Raw genomic sequence first — 25,230 nt, 5'->3', positions numbered from 1 at the left:
CTACTCCTCCCACATCCACAGGATGCAGTGTTTGGGGGAGCCATGCTCTACCAGCAGGTAACCCATCAAAACGTAGCCAATCTACTCTTTGGGTGGACTGAGCATTCGTGGCAGGGGTCCCCAGTTTTAACCACCCAAGTTCTCAGATGGCGGGCTTCCTAATAAGTTCATGCAGATGTTTTCTTAGTCCTTCTCCATACACCAAGCTCCAGGAATTATTTCCGAGACTGTAAGACAAGGTCTGTGTGATAAGGGGTGGAAGTAATAGAGGCCCAGCAGTTAGAAGATATACAGCAGCTTAGCCATCAAATGCAGCCATCAAAAAGTTATGACTTTCTGAGTCTCAATATTCTCATTAGACACACAATTTTGGAATTCCATCCAACCAGTAGAATGCTATTACATGTTTAACTGGCTCTCCGGGGGGAAAAAAAAAAAAAAAAATCCTCGATTTGTAAAGTTAGCCAATTCAGGTGGGGTAAATATTCCCAGCATGGCTGATTTCAAACCACCAACATGATGTCAGACAGCTCACAAAGCGGAAATTAAAGTTGGCCAGAGCTAGTACGAGCCAATTCCAGCATAGCATTGCCTCCAACTTCTCATTCCCTGTTTGGGAGGCCCTGGGGCCAAGTTGACGTAACACATCATCCCAATTCTAGAGGATCCCGGGTGAGGAGGGAAGGGGGCTTCAGGGTCCCTGTGATCACTTGGTGTTATACTGAGACAGCCCAGGAGGGCCCGAGTGGTGAGAGATGGGATGCCTGTTCACCTTTTGTCTCAGGCTCAAGAGGTTCATCATTGTCCATGGCGCCAGGGCCCTCTCGGGGGCCACTGTCCACTTCTTGTCACCTTTCTGCCGCTTCCCTAAGAAGCACACCTGTCCATTCACTTCTGCCTCAAACTTCGTGCACCCTGCCCTCACACAGACAAATCCCAGGGAGGCTGTAGTTATTCTTCCTCCCCAGCAAGCCTGGAGAGAGTGGGCTTTGGTGGGAAGAGGACATGCGTGGATTTGACCCCAACTCTGTCTGGGAGAAGCAGCTAATTGCTGAGATCATCAGGGAGAGTGGTATGGCTCTATTCCCGGGAGCCCTGTCAAAAGGATGCCCACCCTCCTGCGACTTTGTGACTTAAGAGCCACTTTAATGTCACCTCTTCAACATTCCATGACCTCACGCAGCCATTGTGATCCACACGGGTGGACCTGGCAACAGCCAGCCTCCCGCCCTCTTGGTGGCTCTGGCAGTCCTCTTTCCTCATATGTCCACTGGGGCCGAGCCCGGGCTCGGCTGTGAGTGGGCAGGTGTTGTGGGGGGGCTTCTTGGTGGTGGCGTTTCCCTCTGAGTCAGGAACAAATCCAAGCCCCTTAATCAGGTGACTGTGAAGACGCATCACCATGTTCTTCTCTCAAGGTGGTTGTGCTTCAGGTACGAAATATTTCAGTGATGGGTGAAGTCAGTTTTCTTCTACCCTGTTCTCATTCCTTTTTTCTTTCCCCGTTGGGAGAGTATCCTCAACGTTGGAGCAGAAGATCAAAAGCAAAGCACGACAAACATATGCTCTATCACTACAATTTGTTGCAGTCGAAGTACTGTTCAATCCAAACTACTGGGCTGCCTAACTTGAAACCACTCAACCATCATTCCCGCGCTTGGCTGTTTTCACATGTCTTGGAGTTGAAGTTCACTTGCAGTTTACTATCAAGAGAATCTGGAGGCGTGTTTGTTCCTTCTTGATAAGCTTCCAGCACATCAACGGTCAGGTCAGTGACTGGAGGGCTTGGGGACACGGAAATCCCTCTTTGCCACTCAGAAGAATGAGGAACATCTGGGAATTTGTGTAGGGAGAACATAGTTAGAGGCTTGGACCAAAAGAAACAGGTACATCTGACACGTTACTCATTCCTTCAGGCATTTGTTCTGAAAAATATTTATAGAGCATCTATTATGTAAAAGGCACTATGCTAGGCACCACTGTGGGGACGGAATGCAGACATGATTATGGCTTGGACCCTTCAAGGCATGTATGATACAAGATAGAAATTGACACAGCTACTCCTAGGGTATGAGGGTTGTGGGCAAATATTTTTGGCAGAGCTCCTGTTCACATAAAGAATTGGAGTCACCCCAAATCAGCATGACCACACCAGTCTAGGGGTCCCATCTCATGTAGTTCCTTGAAAGAAACACCAAATAGACCAGGGGGACTGGTCAACTCCCACGATGATTTGGTAAGCATGAGTTCTGGAGACTCTTTGGGCATCTGGTCTACACCATGCTGGTGAAGTGGATAGAAAATGTCCTTAAAGGAGAAAAATGGGACTGGAGAGTATGTAGATCCTGGTCTAAACTCTAGGTGCTCTGCCTCAACAGTACCATGTGGTCTCAGGCCCCAAGGGCAAATTAGAAAATTTGGAGGAAAGCACTCTAGCCAGCAGCCAGAGGCACCAGGCAGTACTGGAAATTGATAAGGATCATGAGGGAGATTTGCTGGGAGTTCAAGGGAAAGTGAGGTTTCTTCATGCTGCGGAGCATTTGTGGGCTCTGGACAAGTAGAGTCCTGGCAAAAGGCATTTCTAGGAAGGCAGAATAAAGGAAGGAAACAGAGCCCAAGGTGGGTTTGGAGGAGTATAGGGTGCAAAGAGTAGTGGGAAAAAGAGGCACAAAAGGAACACGAGCTATTTCATAAATAGATTCAAATGCAGTGAAAAGTCAATAGAAAGCCACTGAAGATTTTTGAACAGGAGCATGATTTAATCAGGGCTTCTCTTTATAATGATGGGCAGCAATTATTTACTTATTTGGGGAAGAGTTCATTCTAGAGAAATAAAAATGTTCAGGAACCACAATTTAAAAATTTTGTATCTGTTTAGAAATCATGAAATGTAATACTTTCAACTTCTTTTCGTGTGTTATTTTGAGAGTTTATTATTATTATATCCTGTTTTAATTCAAGTTCTAATTTTGAAATATTTTGGATTATAGCAGAGTTACGAAAATAGTAGAGTTCCCATATACTCTTCATCCAGCTTTCCCTTGTGTTAACATCTTGCACAGAAACATTACCAAAACTGAGGAATTAACAGTGCTAAATGCTATTGACTACATTACAGACCATTTTTATATTTTATCAGTTTTTTCACTAATGTCCATTCTTTGTTCCAGGATCCAATCCAGGATCCCACACTGTGTTATCACGTCTCTCCCAAAGTATGACATTTCTTTAGTCTTTGTCTCTCATGACCTTGACCCCTTATAGAAAGTACTGGTCAGATATTTTGTGTAATGTCCCTCAATTTGCGCTTGTCTGATGTTTTCTCATGATTACTGGGAAGGGTGCCAAAGTTGATGTGCCCTTCTCAGTGTGTATCAGGGACACATGATATCAATATGTATCACATCGATCTCTTGGTCAGGGTGGGATCTGCTGGGTTTATCTACTGTAAAGTTCTTTTCCCCTTTGTAATTAATACATATTTTGGAGAAGATATTTTATGCAAATATCTTATTTCTGCTTAAAATTTTTGCTCAATAATTTTAATATCATAAAATTAAAAAAAATTTAAACATTTTAAAAAATGTTTACTTATTTATTTTGAGGTGGGGAGGGGCAGAGAGAGAGAGAGAGAGAGAGAGAGAGAGGAGGGAGAGAATCCCAAGCAGGCTCCATGCAGACAGTGTGGAGCCTGACGTGGGGCTCCCATCCCATGAAACTGTGAGATCATCACCCGAGCCGAAATCAAGAGTTGGATGCTTAACCAACTGAGCCACCCGGGCACCCCAGCACCCATGGATTTTATTGAGATCTTGCCTCAACAAGTACTATTGTGTCCTAACGGTGATTTTCTGTTCCTACCATCCTTCTACCTTTGTTAATTGGAATTTTGTAAGAAAGAGTGGTCCCTTTCCCTCATTTATTTATTTGGTGGTTTACATTAATAGGGATCATGGATGCTTATTTTATTATTCGGGTTACAGTACAATACTATCATTATTTTGCTGTTCACATTCCAACTTTGGCTATGGGAGCTCATTCAGGCTGGCCCCGGTGCCCTTTTGACATGCTATCCGCCTTTCATTTTTATTTGTTTGCTCATACCACAGGCATCAAGCACTTTTCCCAGGAGAGTGAAAACCTAGATGTGGGTGCTGGCATGCTCATCACCGTTAAGTTCTTACTGCTTCTAGTCATTTTCAGCGGGTAGAGTGAGGAAATGGGTGCTAGCATGTATGTATGGGTACTGACCTGCGTATAACACACATCTGTATTTATTTCCATACCCATCTATCTATACGTATGTGAAACAGAAGCCACGGATACACCAATACCTCTGCTTGTAAGCCAGCACCACAGGAGACATTCATGTCTTTCCCCAGTGCATATTTGCCATTTCTTTCTCGTCAAGAAACCCGGCTCTCGTTTTCAACCATATATTTACTTATTTGCTCATCTCTAGTATACATATAAAATAGTGTCAGGATTGGTAAACCATAACAGGGGAAACAAATTTACCAACTAGAATACAGTATTTATTATGTAGGGGTTTTTGTTTTTTGTGAGTGTGTGTTCATCCTTATGAATCCAGTTAAGACACTTGCCCTGCCCCCCCCGAATTATCTAGGTCTACTCTTTCTTCCTAGCCCCTTCGTTGTGGTTATTTGATGCATTTGTGACATAGGTGCACTTGTCACAGCCTGCGTTTCATCTTTCCCTGCTTATCTTGGTTGATTTTACTTGATTTACATTCAGCAACATCCACTTCGTGCAGCACAGTTCTGTAGGTTTCAACAAATGCAGAGAATCATGTGTTTACTACCATGCTTCCACTCGAAACAGTTCCATCACCCCCAACTTTCCCTCATGCTGCCCCTTTATGATTAAGCCCTTCCCCCAACCTAACCCCCAGCAATCATTGTTCCGTTTCCAACATTATGGTTTTACCTTTTCCGGAGTCATATAAATGAAATCATACAATGTGTAGTTTTGGGGGTGGCTTCTTTCATTTAAGATATATCCTTATTGTTGCATGAAGCTGTACCTTGTTGTTCCTTTTTATTGCGGAGTAATATTCCACTGTAGGATGTCCCACACTTATCCATTCACCTGCTAGCTCTTCATCTTTTCCCTTTCTTGGTGATTATGAACAAAGCAGCTATAAACCATCACATACAGGTTTTTGTGTGAACGTAAGATTTCACTCCTCTTGAGTATTAAATACCCAGGAGTGGCATTGTCATGTGTATATAGCAGGTGCATGTTTAACCTTGAAACCACCATGTTGTTACCCGAAGTCCAAAGGGGGTGTACCGATTTGAATTCTCAGTAGGAAGATATGGTAGCATCAGTTGCTCGACGTTCTCGCTAACACTTGATTATGTTTTTGGGTTTTTTTGCCATTCGTATATCTTCTTTATCGTTTGTTCAGATCTTTTGCCCACTTTAAGTTGGGTGGTTTATTTTCCGATGGAGTTTTGAGAGTCCTTGATATATTCTGGGCAGAAGTCCTTTGTCAGAAATGTGGTTTCGCTTCTTATCCTTAACAGTGTCTTTCACAGCGAACACACTTCAATTTTGATAAAGTCAAACAATTTTGATAATTTTTCAGAATCCATAATCAAAACATTTTCAAAATTTATCAAAATTATCAATTTTTTTTCTTTTATGGATCATGTTTTTGGTGTCATAGCTAAACTTTCTGCCCACCCCAAGTTCGTGTAGATTTCCTCCTGTGTTGCATCATAGAAGCTTTACAGTTTTAGTGTTTACATTTAGGTCTGGGATCCACTAAAATTTATGGTAACATAAAATGTATCGTTTTAACCCTTTTAAAGGACACAATTCAGTGGCATTAAGTACATTAACAATGTTGTATAACCATCACCATTTGTTGTTTTTTCTCCATTTAATTGCCTTTCTACCACTGTCAAAAGTCTGTTGACTATATGTATCCTTTGGTGTTATTTGTGGGGCTAGCATTTCAGACTGTATAACCAGCATGTTACATTCCATCTAATCAAAATGCTGTACTTTTAAACTACTAATTTGTGAGACGAGCCCCTGAGGCGCTCGGAGGTAGGCATAAGGCATGTAGGGGGCGGCAGGTAAACTAACTCTACAGTTAATCCACAGAGCAGGGACAAAAGAGAGTCCCTGGGGAGGAGGGGAGCTGCGATTTTGACTTGGAATGAGTCAAAGAGAATGTCACCCTGGGTGAGGTATGGCCAGTTACTAAGAGAATGAAAATTTCTTCCTTTATAGCCAATTTTATTGCTACAACACTTCCACTAGTGGGGAACACGGCAGAGGGACCCTGTACTATCCTATAAGCTACCATTTATATGGCACTTGTAAGTGACCACACTGTTCTGTAGAGTTTACATTTAAATTGTCTATTATTATGCTATTATGAGATACTATGTTTAAAATTTTTTTTAATGTTTATTTTTTGAGAGAGAGAGAGAGAAAGAGAGGCAGAGTGCCAGTGGGAGAGGGGCATATGAGATACTATTTTTTAAACTTTTATTTATTTATTTTGAGGGGGGAGGGGCAGAGACAGAGGGAGAGAGAGAACCCCAAGGCTTGGCACAGAGCCTGATGTGGGGCTTGACCCCATGGCTCAGACCTGAGCCAAAATCAGGAATCAGATGCTCAACCAACTGGGCCACCCAGGTACCCTGAGATACTATTTTTTATTACCATTTTACAGAGGAGGAAACTGAGCACAGAGGGGCTAAGTAAGTAGCCCAAGATCACACAGCTAAAAAGTGGCAGAACTGGGATATAGATGAAGTCTGGCTGCAAAGCCCATGTTGCCTCTCTGCACTGACCCCCTTGCTGTTAATTTAACATGACAAGTTTGTTCTCCACTCAGGGAAGCTGCTGTTCATGATTTAGAAGGGTCTGGGTGCGGGTGATATATTTCAAGAATTGTCAAACTATAGTAGAGTATACATAGAGGACCAACTCTGGACCACTGCTTGTTTTGTAAATGAAGTTTTCTAAAAATACAGTCACTATCACTCATTTAGGTATATCTGTTGCTGCCTTCATGCAGTCACATGGCAAAGTCAAGCAGTTGCTACAGAGACCCATGGCCTGCAAAGCCAAAAATATTTCCTATCTGGTCCTTTAAGGAAAAGTTTGCCATTGTATTTGATAGCCACTAGCATAAGATCATAAGATAATGAAGGTTCCAGCTCTCCAAGGAAAGAATGGAGGGAAAAGGATCCAAGAAAGTTGGCAGAAACCATGTTAGAAGGCAAGATGAGGAAGCACATGGTCACCTGGGTAGCTCAGTCAGTTGGGCAACTGACTCTTGGTTTTGGCTCGGGTCATGATCTCACGGTTCATGGGATCGAGCCCCACGGTGGGCTCTGTGCTGACAGCATGGAGCCTGCTTAGGATTCTCTCTTTCTCCCTCCCTCTCTCTCTCCCCCTCTCTCTCTCTTTCTCTCTCTCTCTCTCCCCCCCCCTCCTCTTTGCCCCTCAAAATAAACAAACATATTTTAAAAATTAGGAAGCACAACCAAAGAAAGAAACAGACACCATTATTATTAGATGTAATAAGATCCCATTTTATGCAAGTGCTTTTCAAAACAATGATAGTTGTTGGGGCGCCTGGATGGCTCAGTCGGTTGAACGTCCGACTTCGGCTCAGGTCACGATCTCACGGTCCGTGAGTTCGAGCCCCGCGTCAGGCTCTGGGCTGATGGCTCAGAGCCTGGAGCCTGCTTCCGATTCTGTGTCTCCCTCTCTCTCTGCCCCTCCCCCATTCATGCTCTGTCTCTCTCTGTCTCAAAAATAAATAAACATTAAAACAAAAAAACAAAACAAAAAAAAACAATGATAGTTGTAAATCAAGTGAGATTTCAAATATGAGGGGGTCTTTTCCTCTTGCACTGTGGTGGGAATGCAAACTGGTGCAGCCACTCTGGAAAACAGTGTGGAGGTTCCTCAAAAAATTAAAAATAGATCTACCTTATGACCCAGCAACAGCACTGCTAGGAATTTACCCAAGGGGTGCAGGAGTGCTGATACATAGGGGCACTTGTACCCCAATGTTTATAGCAGCACTTTCAACAATAGCTAAATTATGGGAAGAGCCTAAATGTCCATCAACTGATGAATGGATAAAGAAGTTGTGGTTTATATACACAATGGAATACTACTTGGCAATGAGAAAGAATGAAATATGGCCTTTGGTAGCAACATGGATGGAACTGGAGAGTGTTATGCTAAGTGAAATAAGTCATACAGAGAAAGAAAGATACCATATGTTTTTATTCTTATGTGGATCCTGAGAAACTTAACAGAAGACCATGGGGGAGGGGAAGGGGAAAAAAAAAGTTAGAGAGGGAGGGAGGCAAACCATAAGAGACTCTTGAAAACTGAGAATAAACTGAGGGTTGATGGGGGGTGGAAGGGAGGGGAAAGTGGGGGATGGGCATGGAGGAGGGCACCTGTTGGGATGAGCACTGAGTGTTGTATGGAAACCAATTTGACAATACATTTCATATTAAAAATAAATAAAAAGAAAAAAATGGCCAATATGAGGGGGTCTTTGAAAGAAAGGCACTTGCCGAATGATAAAGCAAGAACTGCCCCATTATGTGTCTACTTTTGCAAGTGTGGATTTTATTATGCTTGGTTTCCTTATGAAACTGAAGCTCTTCATTCATTCGGTGTGTTGAATGCCCTAGTGCTGGGCTAGGCGAGGGGAACAGAGTGGTGAACCTCATGAGGGGTACTGATGAGTAAAAAGACAGTGACCGTGTTGGGTCCAGAATAAGCAAGGATGAGAGAAAAGCAAAGAGGAGGAGGCTGCTGGTCCAGCCTGAGGGCAGTGGTACGTTTGTGTGTGGGGGGTGCTGGAGATTTGGGAGAGCTTCCTTGAGGAAGAAATGTCTAGGCTGAAACTTGAAGGTCCATTAGGCAGATGAAGGTAGGGGCAGGGGCAGACCCAGGGGAGGAGGAGTATGTGAGGCTGGGAAGAAAGCATATACAAAGTCCCTGCAGCATGCTGAGGCCATCACAGGTGGTTTAGTGAAGCTGGGTTGGGATCCTCATTGAGGGGAGTGGTGATGGAAGGGAAAAGCAGACAGAAGAGATAGGAGGTGAGCAGAGGCCAATAACAGAGAGCCTTTGGTGCTGTGCTAAGGAGTTTGGCCTGCATTTTGAGGACAGTGGGGTTTACAGAGAGGTTTTAAGCATCAGTGTGACCTGACATGATTCCCAGAGTAGAAATATTGCTCTGGCTGCAGCGTGGAAAGCAGACTGCGGAAAGGAGGAGGATCAAAGCCAGGTAGAAGTGGCTGCAGGGGGTACCTGGGTGGCTCAGTTGGTTAAGCGTCTGAGTCTTGATTTCAGCTCAGGTCATGATCTCACGGTTCGTGAGATCGAGCCCCGCGTTGGGCTCTGTGCTGACACGGTGGAGCCTGCTTGGGATTCTCATTCTCTCCCTCTCTCTCTGCCCCTACCCCACTCATGCTCACTCTCTCCCCCTCTTAAAAATAAAAAAAAAAAAAAAAGGGGCACCTGGGTGGCTCAGTTGGTTAAGCGTCCAACTTTGGCTCAGGTCATGATCTCATGGTCCGTGAGTTCGAGCCCCGCGTCGGGCTCTGTGCTGACAGCTCAGAGCCTGGAGCCTGCTTCAGATTCTGTGTCTCCCTCTCTCTCTGACCCTCCCCCATTCATGCTCCATCTCTGTCTCAAAAATAAATAAACATTAAAAAATTTTTTTTTAAAAAAAGAAAAAAAAGTGGCGGCAGGGATGAAGTGGACTTACTGAATAAATATAAAGAAGGCCAAAACACTCGGACTCGAAACAGCTCGGATATGAGAGTAAAAGGGAAAATAAAAAGCCTGAGGCCAGGGTAACTTGGTAGATGACTGTGCCATTCAGAGCCAAGAGGACAGAAGAGCTGAGGGGACAAAGGGGCAGTCATTTTTGGAGAATGGCGGGGAAAGGTGCTGAATGCAATTTGGGGTGTGTTGAATCTCTAAGGTGCCTCCGGGCCATCTATTGGAGAGGCCGATAGGCAAAAGGATTTATGAGTCTGTGGCCCAGGGAAAGGATTAAAAATGTAGATATGTGAGTTGTTGGTATGTGAATGGTATCTGAAGCCATTGGAAAGGTGAACATTTCTCAAGGAGGGATTTTAAAGTAAGAAGAGGAAAGAGACCAAGGGTGAAATCCTGGGAACACCATCATTGAAAGGGGGGTGTTCAGGGGAACAGAAATAAAAGACACTAGGACAAATGTCCACAGTGTCAGAAGGAAAACAAAAATGTCAAAGAAACCAACAGAAGAGAATCTTACAAGAGGCGGGGAGTTAGGCAAGATTACAGAACATTCAAGAAATAATAAAGCCTGGAGGGTGCCCATTAAATGTGGCCACAAGGAAGGCACTGGGAAATCTGGTGGGGAGTTTCAGTGGAGTGATGAGGACAGAAGCCCCACTGCAGTGGGAGGAAGATGAGACGAATGAGAGATGAGGAAGTATGAATATCAGGAGTGGACAACTGAAGCCTGGCTATGAAGGAGACATGGGGAGATGGAGGGATGGCTGGAGGAGGACTTGGGCTGGGGGAGAGTTCTGTATAGGAGATCCAAAGCATGGTTAAATGCTGATGGGAAGGAGTCCAGGAAAAAAAGGAGAGTGGTGAGCAGAAGGAGCATAATCTCTGAAGAAGCAGGAGGAGAGGATCCTATGAAAGATGGAATGGCCAGCCATCGTGTTGGGAGGGAAGGAAGGCAGTTAGAGTTGCCTGTCAGTGAGTTGGTGTGGCAAAAAGCAGTAAAGAATTTTCACTTGGTGGCTCTAGTTTTTCTCTAAAGTTGGTAGGGAGACGATCTCCAGAGAACAAGAAGGGACATCATAGGACAACAAGTTTGAGAAGAATGGTCATCGTGGAAAGGGAGAGAAACCTAGTTAAGAGCACAGGATTGCTGGGGAGGGTTGAGGGCTGAAGCGAGGTTGGAGGCCAGCGCACTAGGAGCTCCAGTCCAAGGGGCTGGTAATTTTATTCACCAGTGCTCAGCAGCCCAGATGTAAGAGCCAAGAAGGAGAATGGTTTTACTTGACCTAGGAGTAATCAAAGAACAATGGGCAAGAGAGATGATACTGGGAAGACAGTGATTTAAAAGATGGCTCATGGGGGGGGGGCACCTGGGTGGCTCAGTCAGTTAAGTGTCAGTTTGGCTCAGGTCATGATCTCACAGTTTGTGAGTTCAAGCTCTGTGTTGGGCTCTGGGCTGACAGCTTGGATCTTGGGGCTTGCTTCGGATTCTGTGTTTCCCTCTCTCTCTCTCTGCCCTTCCCCTGTTCGCACTCGTGCCTCTCTCTCTCTCAAAAATAAATAAACATTAAAAAAAAAAAGATGGCTCATGGGGATTCCATGTTGGATAGAGAAAGAAATGGTTATTGAGGGAAAGTGTGAGGACAGAATAGAGAACCCCAGGGTTTGATGGAATTAGAGAACTGCTGAAGTAGAAGCAAAAGTGGGCCATGAGGTGATCTGTCGGAGTGGGTGTGTGAATTTATGATTTTGGAGGCAGGGCAGTACCCCGTAACGATACTCCAAGGGTATCTGATGTACAGTGGGAATGAGGCCACCGAGGAGGTGGTGACAGTGAGCTTCTAGGGCTTGGGATGGCTCATCCACATTGGGCATAGGAGGATTTGAGGTAGGAAAAATGGAGTCTAAGGCTAGAGTCTGCAATGAAAGAGGAGGAGGGTGCTGGAGGTCAAGAAAAGACAGGATGAGGCTGGGGTAACACTGATGAGTGCTTGATAAAAACATGTATCTAATGGATACATGAATGTGTGAATGAGTGAATGAGTGAATGTATCAATTCAGACCAATCTGGCACATTCTGGGAATATCTAGCCATAAATCCCAAGATCCAGGAGGAAACACTAGGCTAACAGAAGCCAAGTTAGGAGAAGTGTACAGGTGTCAGGTTATCATAAGATTTGAATGGAGGCAGTTCTTTTCAGTGTATCCCATCTGAGAGGCTGTTGAGCCCTCTAGACCTGCGCAGGTTCACTACAATATCTACAAGCCCCTTGTAGCCACTGAGCACTTGAATTGTGGCTAATCTAAACTGAGATGTGCTATCACGTATACTGGATTTCAAAGACTTAGTACAAAAAAAGAAGAAAAAAAAAGAACATAAGTTGCCTTATTTTAAAATATTGATGATGTTGACGGGGCGCCTGGGTGGCGCAGTCGGTTAAGCGTCCGACTTCAGCCAGGTCACGATCTCGCGGTCCGTGAGTTCGAGCCCCGCGTCGGGCTCTGGGCTGATGGCTCAGAGCCTGGAGCCTGTTTCCGATTCTGTGTCTCCCTCTCTCTCTGCCCCTCCCCCGTTCATGCTCTGTCTCTCTCTGTCCCAAAAATAAATAAACGTTAAAAAAAAAATTTAAAATATTGATGATGTTGAAATCCTGATTTTTTGGATAAATGGGGTTAAATAAAACATACTATTAAAAATTAATTTCACCGTTTTTTTTGTTGTTTTTTTGTTTGTTTTGTTGTGCTTTTTATATGAGGCTACTAAAATTTTCCAATTACATATGCGGCTCACATTATATTTCTCTTGGGCACCTCTGCTCTAGGCCTTGCTCAGTAGCCTCTGCAATCCTGAAAGGAAGCTTCATGACAGCCTGTGTAATGTACACGTTCGACCAATAAAATAATAAGGGCAGCCATCTTGAACTTCCACACATACCTGCTGGCATAAGTAAAATTTGAACCCGCAAGAACTTAAGTTTCTTGCATACAGAAAATTTCCCTGTAAAAGAACATTTTATATCCCTCAAAGTATTGCAAAACCTTCCACTCGCCCTATTCGTTAGGTTCTGCGTCCTTGAAACCACCCAGTGGTTTATCATTGCCTCCACTGTTATCACAGTCGGGATGAATCGAGGGACTCATCCGGTCTCTCTTCTTGGAATATTTCTGACATGATGAAGCTGCAAATCGTAGTACCACACTACAGTTTGGAAGGCCCTTATTTCTGCCAGAGATTGTAGAAGGTGACCCTACATTAGTAGTAGCCAGAGCTGGTTTGCGCTTATGTTAAAAACATGCATATAATGGTAAACACTAAGAGCTTACTCTGGGTTGGGCACAGCGAGGAAACTGAGGTTTCAAGAGGTTCAGTAACCCGAGAGGTTCCACAGGTAGGAACTGGCAAAGCCATGGTCTGAACTCAGGTGGCCTCACTCCAAAACATGTGATGCTCGCAACCCCCTACCCTTTCCAACATAGCTGAAAGTGGATTAGGAAACAAAAAGAGATCAGTCTCACTTACTTGGCCTCGGGAAAAGCCTCTGAAAGAATATGGCATGAGCTGGCCTGACACATTTTGCTCACACATGCATTGAACAGCACAGTTGAGGATTAGGTCCTTTAGCAGAGGTTCCCAAACTGTATACCAGAATAACCTGGTCACTGTCCATGGCCCCATTCCAGACCTGTTAAATCAGAACCCTGGGAGTAGGGTCTAGGAGTTTGTACTTTTAAAACATTTCCAAGTGGATAAGGGAACCCTCATTTCACAAAATGAAACACAGTCCCTAGGTAAGTACCTTGATTTGGGATCTGATTTATAACTTGGACTTCTTGGTAACCACTGGGACAAAACAGAAGGAAGGTACAAGGAAGGTTTATTTAAGCCACATAAAAGGAGTGGGCCTGGCTTTGGAGGCTCTTTAGATAGAGCTAATATTTGTCCACTAGTTTGTAAGAGGCTTCTCAACCTTCAGATGGCCCCTGGGGCTCCTGCTTCTTCTCAGGCAAAGGCGTGAGTGCTGTTACTTGAAGCCAGACTGACTCTCTCCTTCTTCTTCCTTTTAGCCTTTCAGTGTTATGATGTACCCAGCTGGTCCTGGATCTGGTGACTCTCCAGAGGGCTTCTCCGAGCAACCGAGGCTCCAGTCACAAATCGGAAATCACACAGCTCAGACACTAGGTACCGAACCTGGGAGTATTACACAGTCCTTCCTTCAGAGTGCGGCTGAGGCAGACTGAGGGTGAGGGATGGGGGAGAGAAACTCAGAGGTCTTTGGGTAAGCGCACAATGGACAGAAGACCTGGCCTTCATTTAGTGACATATGCTTTGTTTGGTCAACAAAGATTTGGTCCCTACTATGTGCCTGGCATCGTTGGAGGCACTAGAGAGATATACCTCAATGAAAACTAACCAACAAACCAGACTTGGTCCCTGCCTTGTGAAATTTTTTTCCCCACCTTTCTTGAACCCTTTACCAATGGGATACCCCTCCCCTTTTTTTCCCCCAGATTGGGTAAAAAAAAGGGCCCATTTTGAATAGGATGGGAGAGGAGACAAAGGTGTAGACTTTGTGACCTAGAATCTGAGCTGAGTAAGACAGTAGAGTCAGGAAAAGTAAACAAATGGGGGAAGAACTGGCTCTCTTTTCTGGGATGAGAAGAGATTATAGAAGTCAGGGCTGTGTGAGGCCTTAGAGAAAATTCTGCCCTTCATTTTACAGATGAGAAAACTGAGGGGCAGAGAGGTTATAGTGTACCCAAGGTGGGCCCTCTAGCTCCGTGGCGAAAGTAGCTGTGAAACTGTGGCCTTAGAATGGATACTATGGGAGCCTCCAATGAGGTGCTTAATTTTCAAACTGGGCTCCTGGATGGCTTCCGGGAGGTAGGCCGGGCCCGTTGCCACGGAAACAGACTCGCCGACCTCGCGGTCCCACACGTGGCTCTGCGCTCCCAATAAAGTTGTTGTTGAATCGCGGCGGTACCACGTGAGCCGCCCCGGGGGCGGGGCCGGGGGCGGGGCCGAGCTGAGAGAGACCCGGCGGGCGGCCGTGAGGAGGGGAGGCGGGCGCGAGAGCGAGCGCGAGCGCGGCGGCCGGCCATGATCGCGTCGTGCCTGTGTTACCTGCTGCTGCCGGCCGCGCGCCTCTTCCGTGCCCTCTCAGGTACCGGCCCCGCGTCCTGGCAGGCGGGCGCCAGGCCCGGGCCCACGTCGGCAGGGCCCCGCGGGGCCTGGGGCCGGCGTGCGGCGCGTCGGGCGTCACGACCACTTTTCCCCCCGGCCGAGGTGTGGGGAGGCGGCCCCGGGTGCCGCTCCTGGACCCCACGAGGCCCGGGCCTGGCCGACGAGCCTCGCGGGCGGCCCCCCTCACGCCTGTGGCCTGGTGGCGTCGCGCCACGGTTAACGTGGGAAGAGGCCGGCGAAGGGGCAGGGGCCCGCCGAGGCACGGCCCTGGGAGGGGTCGGCGAGGGTTGGCGACTCGGGGCGAGGCGAACGCCCGAACTCCCTGGGGGCGGGGGGTGTGAGCCGAAGACCCGCACGCACCTGCCTTCCCCTGGGTTACTCCACACTCACCTTTCACAGCCGCCTCTCCGCTCTCCAGCCGAGTGTCTGGTTGAAAACCCGGTGCTCGCAACCCGGAGACCATTTAACCCCCAGCTTTGAAGCGGTCTCCCGTGGGTTTGGGTTTAGAGAGCCCGTGCGGTGGAGCCAGCGCCCAGAGAGAAGAGAGTTATTCCGTCACTTTTCCGTGATCTGCCCGCGCTCCCGTTCCTGGTCTTTGAAATTCCCGAGGCTCTTAGGAGACCGTCCCTGTGACAGATCCCACAGAACTCCCAGAATGTTCTCCGGCAATTTAGAGGGCGGAACAGACCAAGAACTACTTTCTTAGAAATACGCGGTTCAGCGGCATTCTGTGCTTGTCGTTTCCGGAACTTTACGCAACGTGTGTATGTAAAATAGCCACTAAGGTATTTATTTGTGTGTGTCTGTCGCTAGAATGCAAGCCGCAGGAGGGCAGGGCCATGTCTGTCCTGCTCCCTGTAGCTCTAGCGCTAGCACACTGTCCAGAATATAGTAGGCACTCAACTAAGCAATATTGCGGAAGTAATTGTTATCAGAGAATTAAAGCAGATTCCTTTACCCATGGTGCTGCCATTTCTGGAGCCCTTCTGATGTCCCGTGACAGCCTTAGTGACATATACTTGTCCACAGGTTTATAGACCAGTAGTCAGAGTTTAGAGAGATCACAGGAGGGGCCACTCCCTCCTTCCCCCCCCCCCCCCCCCCCATAGAGGTAGTGCCACTTCTTTCAACTTTGTGTATTGGTTCCTACAGAAGGTTTTCTTAATATGCTTCCCATCCCCTTCCTCCCTCCCTCCCTTATAAAACGATTCTGTTGAAAAACCAACGGATGGACGCCGCACCACCACCACCAAAAATCTGCTAAATTTGAAAACGAATACTTTCACACTTGTAAACAAGAGAAACTCTTCCATCTGGTATGCAGAGGATGTTTCCAGGGGCAGGGGATTAGCAAATCCCTGAGGTTAAAGCCAGCAGCACAGCCCGTGGATTTAAAACAGGGTTTCCCAATCTCAGCATTATGGGCATTTGGGCCTGGGCCGGCCTTTGCACTCTAGGATGTTCAGCAGTATCCTTCCCCTCTGACCTCTAGATGCCAGTAGCATCCCCACAGTTGTGACAGCCACTGTGTTTCCAGATAATATCAAATGTCCCTTGAGGGCAAAATTACCCTCTGGTTGAAAACCACTGGTTTAGAGGGCCATAAATCAACATAGACTATAAATAAGATAGTATCTTTCAACATTTGAACTATTTTGAAGCTTTTCTTGCCTTTTAAAAAATAGAGCTGATAAAATGAATCTCTGGTGATTGAGGGTGAGTGTCGTGCATGTCACTTGTCCTGTGTTGTAAATAAGTGATTTAGTGAGTGTGGGTGTTTGCTCGCACCAAAATACTGTGCTTGGAGTTTGGGGGCTCTAATTTTAGAGTTTTCCCACCTGCTTTCTTGCCTGTTGGCTGTCATTTGTGGCTGCCGTAGCAGAGAGATGACAGCTGTCTCTTGCTGTCAGTTGTTGGCGTCTTCTGATTTACAGCCTCTGGTGTGTTATGGAATGGGAAAGCTGATAATGAAGTTTGTGAAGATTGATGAATAGAATACATAGCTTTGAGACAAAGAGCAAGGGCCTTTGCTAAGAAGTAAATTGTATAGATTTTGAGACACTCTTTTTGTCTACTTTAGGACTTTTTCTTTTGGAATGTATTTGTAGGGTAGAGGATTTATAAAACTGGAAAGGCTCTTGGAGATTGTCTAGTTCAAACTTCCCCTGTCTCCACTTTATAGGCAAGAATGAGTTCATCTCACCAGAGGCATTGTCCAAGGTCACATGGTTTGTTAATTTCATTGCTAGGTCGTAACCCACGGTTCTGATTCAGGGTCAAGTGCTGGTTCCAATGTAATATGGCCCTTAGAACCAGAGAGTTCTGGTTCTGATGTTTAATAGGAGCCTTAACCTCCAGATAAAAGGGATGTGGTTACATGTGACCATCTTTGTCCTAGATTATGTGGGATAGCTGTTCTTTCATTCATACAGTGAATACTTTTAGATCCCTACCATATACATTAGTTAATATGTACGAAGTACTTAGAATAGCACCCAGCACGTAGTAAGCACTTCATGCTAATGATGAGGTGTTCCAGGTATTAAAATGGGCAGGCTCAGTGAGGTACAACAATGAGCAAGGTGGATATGATTCTTGCTTGTATGGGACTTACATTCTAGTTGGGAGAAGAGTATGGGTTGGATGATGTTGTCATCTTATGGTATTTTGCCTTGCTTCTTAGATGCTTTCTTCACATGTCGAAAAAATGCCCTCCTGGCGAAGAGCTCGTCCACCCAGGTAGAGGGCAGCTTTGCCATGGCCCCTCGGGGGCCCGACCAGGAGGAGTGTGAGGGCCTGCTACAGCAGTGGCGAGAAGAAGGATCGAGCCAGGTGCTCTCAACTTTGAGTGAGGGTCCCCTTGTAGATAAGGGACTAGCCCAGAGCAGCCTGGCGCTTCTGATGGATAATCCTGGAGAACAGGATGCTGTGTCAGAGGACAAGCGGTCCAGCAGGCAGCTGAGTGATCTACGGGCAGCAGAGAACCTGGAGGAGCCTTTCCCTGAGGTGCTAGGAGAGGAGCCACTGCCAGAGGTCGAGGGCCCAGTGTGGACAGCTGTCCCCATGCAGACCGGCCCCCAGTATGCAGACTGTGCTGCCCTCCCAATGGGTGCCCTGGCTGCAGAGCAGTGGGAAGAGGACCCTGCAGTGGTGGCCTGGAGCATAGCACCTGAGCCTATGCCCCAGGAAGAGGCTCTCATCTGGCCTTTTGAGGGCCTGGGGCAGTTGCAGCCTCCCCCGATGGAAATCCCATATCATGGTGAGTCTGACAACTGGCTGAGTGAGCCAGGGTAGCAGCTTGTCTCCACTCTGGGCAGAGCCATTGCTAAAGAAAAGACTCTCTGGTGGGGAGCTCTGTCTCTGTATTCTGATCTTACAGTGTCAAATCTAGAGGGGCCTTAGAGATCGTCTCATTCAGCCCCATGGTCTTTCAGATGAAATAACCATGATGCAGAGAGGTAGCAGGACATGCCTGAAGTCACATGGCTAGATGCAGAAGCGAAAGCACTGCATCTGATTCTGATTCTCCATGACGCTGTTTCTAGGAGTAGTGGTGGAGAGATCTCAGGGCCTGTACTCTGCCTCAACCAGAATTTTATCTTCTAGTTTTACCTACATATTTGGCTTCCATTAAAATTTGAAGAATGAGTTCTGTGGCTCACATGGGTTGAGCCCACTTGCATCTCCATGCTCTAGGGGAGGTGGGGAACATGTGGTTTACAGCTCCACAGGCTTTTTCAAGTATAACGGTTAGAAAACACCCAAGGCTAAGATTACTCTCGAAATGTCAGGTGACTATTAAACACATTGATCCGAGGGATCCTCCACAGAGACCCATGGATTTATCAGAAGTGAGAAATTGTCAGCCTTCATTTATTGAACATGTACTAGGTGCCAGGTACTATGCTAGGTACTGGGGATCCACGCTGAACAGGCCAAGATTGTCTCTGGCTTTATGGAGCTTGCTGTCTAGTCTGGAAATGTCCATAGAGTACTGCTCAAATAGCCAGAGAGAGGGATGGGTGACAGGAAAGATGACAAAAAGGAACTTCAGACACAGTATCTCTGAGTCAGGAGTGGAGATGGTGGGGCCTGTGGATAACATGTACTTCTTGTGGACTTCTTCTCCCCAACCCCTTTGCAGAAATCTTGTGGCGAGAATGGGAGGATTTCTCTACTCAGCCAGATGCTCAGGGCCTGGAGGCGGGGGATGGCCCTCAGTTCCAGTTCACTCTAATGTCCTATAACATCCTGGCCCAGGACCTGATGCAGCAGAGCTCAGAGCTCTACCTGCATTGCCACCCAGACATCCTCAATTGGAACTATCGCTTTGCGAATCTCATGCAGGAATTCCAGCACTGGGACCCTGATGTGAGTGATGAAGGGGGGAAGGTGCCATCTTGTATTTGCTCTGGACCTGGGCTATTTCCCAAATGCTCTTAAAAAATGAGTTTACAGTTTATATGTGTATAGGGTCAGAGTTCTGCCTAGGGCTGGAGCCTTCTTGCCTGGAATAAATGAGTTTTTGGCAGGTGTTCAGAAGACTCCGTGGGTACACACTTTCCAACACCTTTATGCAGGGAGGGAGACTTGAGGGATTCAAGGAACAGGAAAACCCAGCACATGCTTCGGGTCTACTCAGCTTAAGTCTAGGCTTTTCCTTGCTGGGGGTGGCTGTATGGGAAGAGTTGGCCCTGCGGGAAGCTTCAGTGTGACCCTGCCTGAGACCAGCAGCAGCTTTCCACCTGCCCTCAGTCCCTGCTCCTGGGGTGGGAGTCACTCTCCAGCACTCTTGGTACTCTGGAGTGATTGGTTTCCTTGTCACTTTTCCAGATCCTGTGTCTCCAGGAAGTCCAGGAGGATCATTACTGGGAGCAGCTGGAGCCTTCTCTGCGAATGATGGGTAATGCTGGCGTGTTCACCAGTCTTGCTTCCTATGGCCCTGTCTGTTCTCTCCTGAAGGCACCATCTTTTTCTTTTGCTTCAGTAAATCCTCATTCTCACCCGTGCCCTAGCTCCTCCTTTGTATGGGTGAGAAAGAAAGAGTTCTGTAGTTTTAAAGCAATTCTGGCATTAATTGCCTTGAATTAATTAATTGACTTTAATCCTTGAAGTAACCAACCCTGTGAGGTTGAGTATTGTTATCCCTGTTTTACAGTGAGGAAACTGAGGTTCTGTGAATTTGTGTGTGACTTGCTCAAGGTCACCATGCTACAAAGCTAGTAGTTTGTGCAGCTAGGACTCCAATTTGTTTGACTCTAGAATCCATGCTTTTCCTGTCGAGTTCTGTCTCTTCATACCCTTCTGTCCTACTTCCCCTTTAGCCACTCAGTCATCTGCTTACCACTGTAAGGGAACCTCTGCAGAACCAAGGAGTTGGCAAGGACAGGAACTCCCCTTATGGAGCAGCGGGAGCAGTGCCTTAGGCATACACGCCTCGGCTACTGCCACTGCTTGGAGGGATTCAGGCTTCAAGGACTCTGACCCATCTCCTTGGCCGGGTGTTCCTTGCAGGTTTTACCTGTTTCTACAAGAGGAGGACCGGATGTAAGACAGATGGCTGTGCTGTCTGCTACAAGCCCACGAGATTCCGTCTGCTCTGTGCCAGCCCTGTGGAGTACTTTCGGCCTGGCTTGGAGCTCCTCAATCGGGACAACGTGGGCTTAGTGTTGCTGTTGCAGCCACTAGTCCCAGAAGGCCTGGGGCAAGTCTCGGTGGCCCCTCTCTGTGTGGCAAATACCCATGTCTTATACAACCCACGCCGGGGTGATGTCAAGCTGGCCCAGATGGCCATTCTCTTGGCAGAAGTGGACAAAGTGGCCAGGTTGTCAGATGGCAGCCATTGCCCCATCATCTTGTGTGGGGACCTGAATTCTGTTCCTGATTCACCTCTCTACAACTTCATCAGGGATGGGGAGCTCCAGTACCATGGGATGCCAGCCTGGAAGGTGAAATGGGGGAAACCACTTCGGGGGTGGGAATATGGCCAAGGGAGAGGTTCAGGTGTTGGCAACTAGTGCTGCTTCTGTGGCAGGGACCTCAGTTACACCCATTCTGGCTCCCTCCTGCCTTTTCTTGTTCTGTTGAATAGTTTTTGTTCGGAAACCTGGAAGTTAGAAATTCCTGGGTGCCTTTGGCATCTTGAAATCCCTTCAATTTTTATCATTGATTTGTAGTTTAGATGTAATACACAAGTACATCCTTGCAAGAATTCAAACATAAAATAAGACCAAACCCACCTTTATTACCTACATTCCTTACCTTTCCCCTTAGAGTGAAGTAGTAACTGTTTGAAGTTTGGTGGTTGTCTTCCAGAACATTCTGTATGTATTTACGGTGATAACTATGTTCCTGTGATATTGTAATTATAATTTACACTTATTAGGTACTAACTGGATTCCGGGTGCTATTTTAAGCACTTTACATGTATTAACTCACTCAACTTTCACAATTTCTGTCGTTGCTTAACATTTTTTAAGTGAGGAAACTAAGGCGTAGAGAAGTTAGGCAGTTGCTGGCTCTAGATTATGCAGGTAGGTAGTGGTGGAGCCAGGATCTGTAACCAGGATCTGCAAGCCCTAGAGCTCTTGCCCCACCAGTGCTACGCTGTGATTGCTTCTAACTGCTGATATTTGATCTATTGTGTGTATGTGTGTACTCTATGTTTCGTTTTGTAGTTTGGTTTTTTTCACTCAGCAACGTATATATGGATCTATCTCATTCCTTTTAAATGCTGAATGTTGGTAGCATAGATATCTTACAGTTTTATCATGTGTATTTAGCCTTGCTGATAGACCTTCAGCTTGTACTGATTTCTTTACATGTCCCTTAATCTCCCTGGTCCTCTGTCTTGTCCTTGCTGTCCATCTTATTGCTTAACTTTTGGCAGGGCACAAAAATGGCTGAATTGTTATTAAGCACTTTGGACTTTTATTTCAATGAGGTTACTCAAGTGCTAGCAATATCCTGGTTCTCATGTATGCAGAGAAAGGCCTTATCCTGCTGGAAAGCTGCCATGGTCAAGGAGCTCAAGAGAATGGGAAAAATAATTTAAGTGCCTACCATGTGACTGGCACCATTAGGCATAGTGATTCAGAGCACTCGTTTTGAAGCCAGTCAGTCCTGAATTCCAGACCCTGCTCTGCTACCCTGTGCAAGTTACTTAACTTCCTTAAGCCCCATGCACTTCATCCATATGCTAGGGAAACAATGGGAGCTACTTCAGAGGGGTTTTTTTGTTGTTGTTTGATGGATCAAATACAATAATGCACAGTAAAGTATTTTCTAGTTCCTGCTTCAAAGGAAGCGGTTAACAATCAGTTATTATTATCAAGATCATTAATTGTATGTGGTATTACTGTCCCATTTTATAGTAGAGGATATTGAACCCAAGGGAGTTAACTGACTTGCCCAAAGTCACACAGCTCGAAAGTGGCTATTAGATTCCAGGTCTGTTTTACTTGAGGTGGCATATTGAAAATTTATGTCCTTCAAGGCCAGAGAGATTGTTTCTATCACTGCTCTTGCCTCCCCACTTAGCTAGTGTCTTGCACATATTTGGCATTCAAATATTTGTTGTTGTCAAATGAAATAAAGGGAATTTTGCTACACACGTTGGAGATATGCAGATGACTGATGTTGCCGAATGTGTTTCCCTACTGCGTTCTGTCCGTTCCCAGGCTGCTCATTGGCTTTGACCGAGGATGGTGACATAGATACGGTAAAGTGCTTTGGTGCATTTCCCATTTGGTTTGACCCTGTGGTTTCCTCATGATAGGCTTAAGATGCTAGACCTTGATCCAGAAGATCCAAAGATCAGGATAAACCTTTTCCCACTGCAGATTAAAGCCCCTGAAAGTTGATATTCTCCGTGGAGACTCAGGTAGATTTTTCTGAGGTGAAATTTAGGAGACTATATGTTCATACACGTTCTATTCTCTTTCACGCACATACCTCATTCTCTTACCCCTTATTTCTGCCTCATGGACAATTCAGTGTTTCTAGTTAAAAAAACAAAAAGGGTTTTACTCTCTCTCCCTCAAAACAAACAAACAAATAAATAAAACGGGGCACTTGGGTGACTCAGTCAGTTAAGCATCCGACTCTTGATTTCAGCTCAGGTCATCATCTCACAGTTTGTGGGATCAAGCCCCACACTGGGCTCTGTGCCAGTAGCACAGAGCCTGCTTGGGATTCTCTCTCTCTCTCTTTCTCTCTTTCTCTGCCCCTCCCCTGCCTGCGCACAGGCGTGCTCTCTAAATAAATAAATAAATAAATAAATAAATAAGGTTTTAATTAGCTCCTTATTTTTAACCTTACCCAGAGACTTACATGTTTTGCTTATATTATGTATATAGTGCGGGATTGTGTGTGTGCGTGTGTTTGTCTGCATGTCCCAAATCATGGGCTGTTTTCTTTTTCCATCTTGGTGTCCTCATTCCCACCTGCTCTTTCCTTATAGGTATCTGGACAGGAAGACTTCTCCCATCAGCTTTACCAGAGGAAGCTACAAGCCCCACTATGGCCCAGCTCCCTGGGTATTACTGATTGCTGTCAGTATATCACTTTCTGTCACCCCAAGAGATCAGGTGAGCATGTACCACATTTTTTAAATTTATTTATTTTGAGAGAAACCGAGAGAGAGCAAGCAGGGGAGGGGCAGAGAGAGGGAGAGACAGCATCCCAAGCAGGTTCTGCACTGTCAGTGCAGAGCCTGACACAGGGCTCGAACCCACAAACCCTGAGATCATGACCTGAGCTGAGATCAAGAGTCGGAGGCTTAACCAACGGAGCCATCCAGGTACCCCCATCGACCCCATCCTTGATTGGCTGTGCCTCTGTGCCCATTTTGGAAGAAAGCTAGTATTTCAGTGACAAGAGAAAATGTAATTCCTTCAATTCTGTTAGCAAATTCCTTTGCTTTTCTCACTGTCCTCATGATCTCCCAGTGAAATGGACAACTTTAAATCCTATCCGTTGGAGATTCAGCTTGTCTTCAGAGCCAGGCTTCCCCTGTGTCTCTACACTGGAAGCTTCTAGGTATTAAGGAGGTTTCAGCATGTGGCTTGTCTTCCTTTCTCTCACTGTATGGCTTTTCCTGGTTTACAGAGAGACTACAGTATAGCCGAGACTTCCTGCTGCGATTCCGTTTCTGTGATGTCGCCTGTCAGCGACCAGTGGGACTGGTTCTTATGGAAGGAGTGACAGATACTAAGCCAGGTAATGTAGGAACTAAGCTTGTTTTCTTGGTCTTCTTTCCTCTTCACCCCTGATATTTGTCAGTTATGTGGTTCCTTAGTCTTTTTGTAAGTGTAATTGTTAGAGGTAAGCTTGTGGTGATAAACATGCTTAGAAGGAAGGTCCATGGAGTTCTTTGGCCATATGCACGTATGGGTGTGCAGTGCAGTGAGAACATAGGCCAAGAATCAAGAGACCTGAGTTCCAGTCATCTTTGAGACCTTAAATGAGCCATGTAACCTTTTTAGGCTTAAGTTGCCAATAACTAGCATGTGTTTGGCATAGAGGAGGGAAGGTACACATGACAGGGCTTTCAGAATCATCAGGTGACAGTAGTCCTGCTTGTAATAAAAAGTTACTCCTACTGAGAACTTTCAGATCAAATATGGCAGAGTATACTTGACATTCTCCTCTTCTCGTCTCTGAAACCATTCCAAAGCAACAAGGAGAATGGAAAAAAGCAATATAAACTCTGTGGTTGAGAAAGAAGTTTTGAAGGTATTTGAAACCATGGATCACAGCACAGGTGGAATAGCTGCAGAAAGCACTGGAGATCGTGCAAGGGTGCTGGAGGGAGTGTGGAGGGACTTATCTGGGGACTGTATGCATCTCACAAGGAATCAGCACAGTGCATTTCTCCAAGATGAGGAGTGTACCTTAAGCCACAAAACTAAAATCCCTTGTTTCATCAGCAAGAATAAGTTGCACAGGTTGTGACAGGAGATTTTCTGAACCTGTTTTGGTCTTAAGAGGCACTGGAGAAAAGCCTGATCAAGGAATCAAGCCCTATTTGCATTAAGCAGTTTTAGTGGCAGGGGGGAGATGAGATACTTACAGAGCTGCATATCGCTTTTGGAGGGAGAAATCAAGATTAAAAGGACTCATATATTCATATATGGCCCTGTGTCGTCAGGAATATTCCTTTTCCTTGGAGTGCCTATACAGTTCTTCCCTTAGAGAAACTATACAGATAGCTGGTATAGAAAAACCTCGACTTATTCAAAGCTGGG

At 46.0% G+C, this 25,230-nt stretch overlaps 2 protein-coding genes across 22 annotated transcripts in view; one reads left to right on the top strand and one right to left on the bottom strand.

Annotated features, from left to right (window-relative positions):
- LRRC74A (leucine rich repeat containing 74A) overlaps window positions 1-15,503 on the bottom strand; it is a 49,365-nt gene extending 33,862 nt beyond the window's left edge. For 11 of the 15 annotated variants that reach the window (XM_045451617.1, XM_045451619.1, XM_045451624.1 and 8 more), the window contains exon 1: window positions 15,374-15,497. In XM_045451617.1, coding sequence (XP_045307573.1) covers window positions 15,374-15,446 — 73 coding nt within the window. In that variant the 5' untranslated portion in view covers window positions 15,447-15,497. The other 4 variants (XM_045451618.1, XM_045451628.1, XM_045451620.1 and 1 more) reach the window with 2 other exon arrangements.
- ANGEL1 (angel homolog 1) overlaps window positions 1,328-25,230 on the top strand; it is a 45,000-nt gene continuing 21,097 nt past the window's right edge. For 2 of the 7 annotated variants that reach the window (XR_006705166.1, XM_045451612.1), the window contains exons 1-9: window positions 1,328-1,430; window positions 1,587-1,765; window positions 13,867-13,981; window positions 17,667-18,242; window positions 19,128-19,354; window positions 19,817-19,886; window positions 20,498-20,931; window positions 23,445-23,571; window positions 24,092-24,202. Coding sequence is in view for 5 of the 7 variants with exons in the window: in XM_045451612.1 (XP_045307568.1) it covers window positions 13,879-13,981; window positions 17,667-18,242; window positions 19,128-19,354; window positions 19,817-19,886; window positions 20,498-20,931; window positions 23,445-23,571; window positions 24,092-24,202 (1,648 nt within the window). In the remaining 2 variants the exon portion in view is untranslated. Of the gene's footprint in view, window positions 1,431-1,586; window positions 1,766-13,866; window positions 13,982-14,816; window positions 14,964-15,633; window positions 15,769-17,666; window positions 18,243-19,127; window positions 19,355-19,816; window positions 19,887-20,497; window positions 20,932-23,444; window positions 23,572-24,091; window positions 24,203-25,230 lie in introns of those variants that run through there. The other 5 variants (XM_045451614.1, XM_045451613.1, XR_006705167.1 and 2 more) reach the window with 5 other exon arrangements.

The sequence above is a fragment of the Leopardus geoffroyi genome, chromosome B3 (assembly GCF_018350155.1).
Source record: "Leopardus geoffroyi isolate Oge1 chromosome B3, O.geoffroyi_Oge1_pat1.0, whole genome shotgun sequence".
Classification (NCBI taxonomy): Eukaryota; Metazoa; Chordata; class Mammalia; order Carnivora; family Felidae; genus Leopardus; species Leopardus geoffroyi.
The sequence above is the reverse complement of the archived record's forward strand: the minus strand, read 5'-3'. Positions and strand labels throughout refer to the sequence as shown.